This window comes from Austrofundulus limnaeus, unplaced genomic scaffold, assembly GCF_001266775.1.
Source record: "Austrofundulus limnaeus strain Quisiro unplaced genomic scaffold, Austrofundulus_limnaeus-1.0 Scaffold84, whole genome shotgun sequence".
NCBI classification, from domain to species: domain Eukaryota; kingdom Metazoa; phylum Chordata; class Actinopteri; order Cyprinodontiformes; family Rivulidae; genus Austrofundulus; species Austrofundulus limnaeus.
In genome coordinates, this window is record NW_013952486.1 from 934,713 (window position 1) to 936,272 (window position 1,560).

The following is a 1,560-nucleotide window of genomic DNA, read 5'->3' on the forward strand; positions in this document are numbered from 1 at the left end:
ATGTATGGATCACTTGGGTTGTTACCAACATCTGGTGAAAATTTCATGTCATTAGCACCTCTAGTAATATATTTACTGAGAAAAATGGTGACGTGTTCAATACTTATTTTACCAGCTGTACATTACATGTTCTGTCACTGCAGGCAAGACCACCCGTTTAACACAACAGCCCACCCTCGTAGGAATATGTCATTATAATAGCACTACATCAGTTTCAGAGTTCAGTTTTTGAGGGTTTGTCTGATTCATTCATACCTGGCGCTTCACTGAAATTGAAACTGAGCTATTTAGATCCAAAGCTTGACAGTTTGCCCCAGATTCATGAGATATTTAGAATTTAAAGGGCAATGAAAGGCTTGTAAATTAAAAAAAATTCTAAATGGCACTTTCAGTAGTTATATTTGTTGTTTATTCGATTCTCTTGAGGGAATAAACAGGTGACAATGACAGTGTAAGAAAATTCGTATTCAATAAACTGAAGTCGATATTAAAAACACCATTGTTAAATAAAATGATTTGTAGAAGGAATCAAACCATACAACATCAGAATTCTGGATCTGAGTGAGGTTTATTGTCACTCAAGCTGACAGGAAACCAACACYGGTGAAAAACCAGGAAGTTCATCTATTTATACAGGTTCTTCAATGCCTGCGTTCGYCCCCTRCTGACCTACGGCTGAATCACAGGCATTCAGACAAAATCCTCAGCTAATGTCATCACAACGTTTAATTATGTGTTGTCACAGATATTTCCGACACGTAACTAATCTATTATCAATCAAAACATAATAGGTTAAACACTGTCAACATTACAAAAAGGAAAACCTAAGAATATAGTGTTGTGCTTTTAACATCAGTACTAACCTCTACTAACTTTAAATTTCTTCATTAGTGCTAAAAAAAAAAAAGAAGCAGATAGACATGAAGGAGATAAAAAATGTTTCAATTAAATGCTGGATTTAATCCACAGATGATGATGGGAATGTAATCCTAACACTTTCTTTTTATTGCTCTATTTTTTTTTAAACTTTTTCCCATGCAAAAGCACATTTTGAATTCTCATTAGCCTATATTTTTGGTTAAAATAAAAACTGACACGCGTTCATTGTGTAATAATTATGTTGTAAATAAATACTGTTTTTGTGTTTTTTTAAGGTCATTCTCAGCGAGTTCTGCATTTGGCCATAAACTCYGACAACACTCACATCTTCACAGCTGGAGCGGACCAGCGCTTCTGTGTGTGGGGTCTGTAGTTTAATCTGAGATTAAAAACTAGTACAAACTAAATCTGTCCCAAATAGTTAGACGTGTGTGAAACGTGGTTTTACACTCGGCTGGCATTCACGCTTCATTTCATGTACTCCGTCWTGAAGCTAACCACAGCCTGCTCATCTTCTGCTTCATGCAAGTTTATTAAAAAAAAACATACTTGATTTATTCTGATATGTAAAATTAACAATAATTGGTGCTGACTCAAAGCTAATGTGAATTTTTTAAAATGTTTTTACAATTATACATTAAATACTAAATCTGTCCCAAATAGTTAGACGTGTGTGAAACG

At 34.5% G+C, this 1,560-nt stretch overlaps 1 protein-coding gene across 2 annotated transcripts in view; it reads left to right on the forward strand.

Annotated features, from left to right (window-relative positions):
• The window catches only part of LOC106519888 (cell division cycle protein 20 homolog B), a 9,362-nt gene extending 7,866 nt beyond the window's left edge, over nucleotides 1-1,496 (forward strand). Inside the window, exon 9 of one of the 2 annotated variants that reach the window (XM_014011738.1) lies at nucleotides 1,155-1,496. In XM_014011738.1, the coding sequence (XP_013867192.1) occupies nucleotides 1,155-1,252 (98 nt within the window). In that variant the 3' untranslated portion in view covers nucleotides 1,253-1,496. The remainder of the gene's footprint in view (nucleotides 1-1,154) is intronic. The other variant, XM_014011737.1, reaches the window with a different exon arrangement.
• Nucleotides 1,497-1,560: the final 64 nt, after the last annotated feature.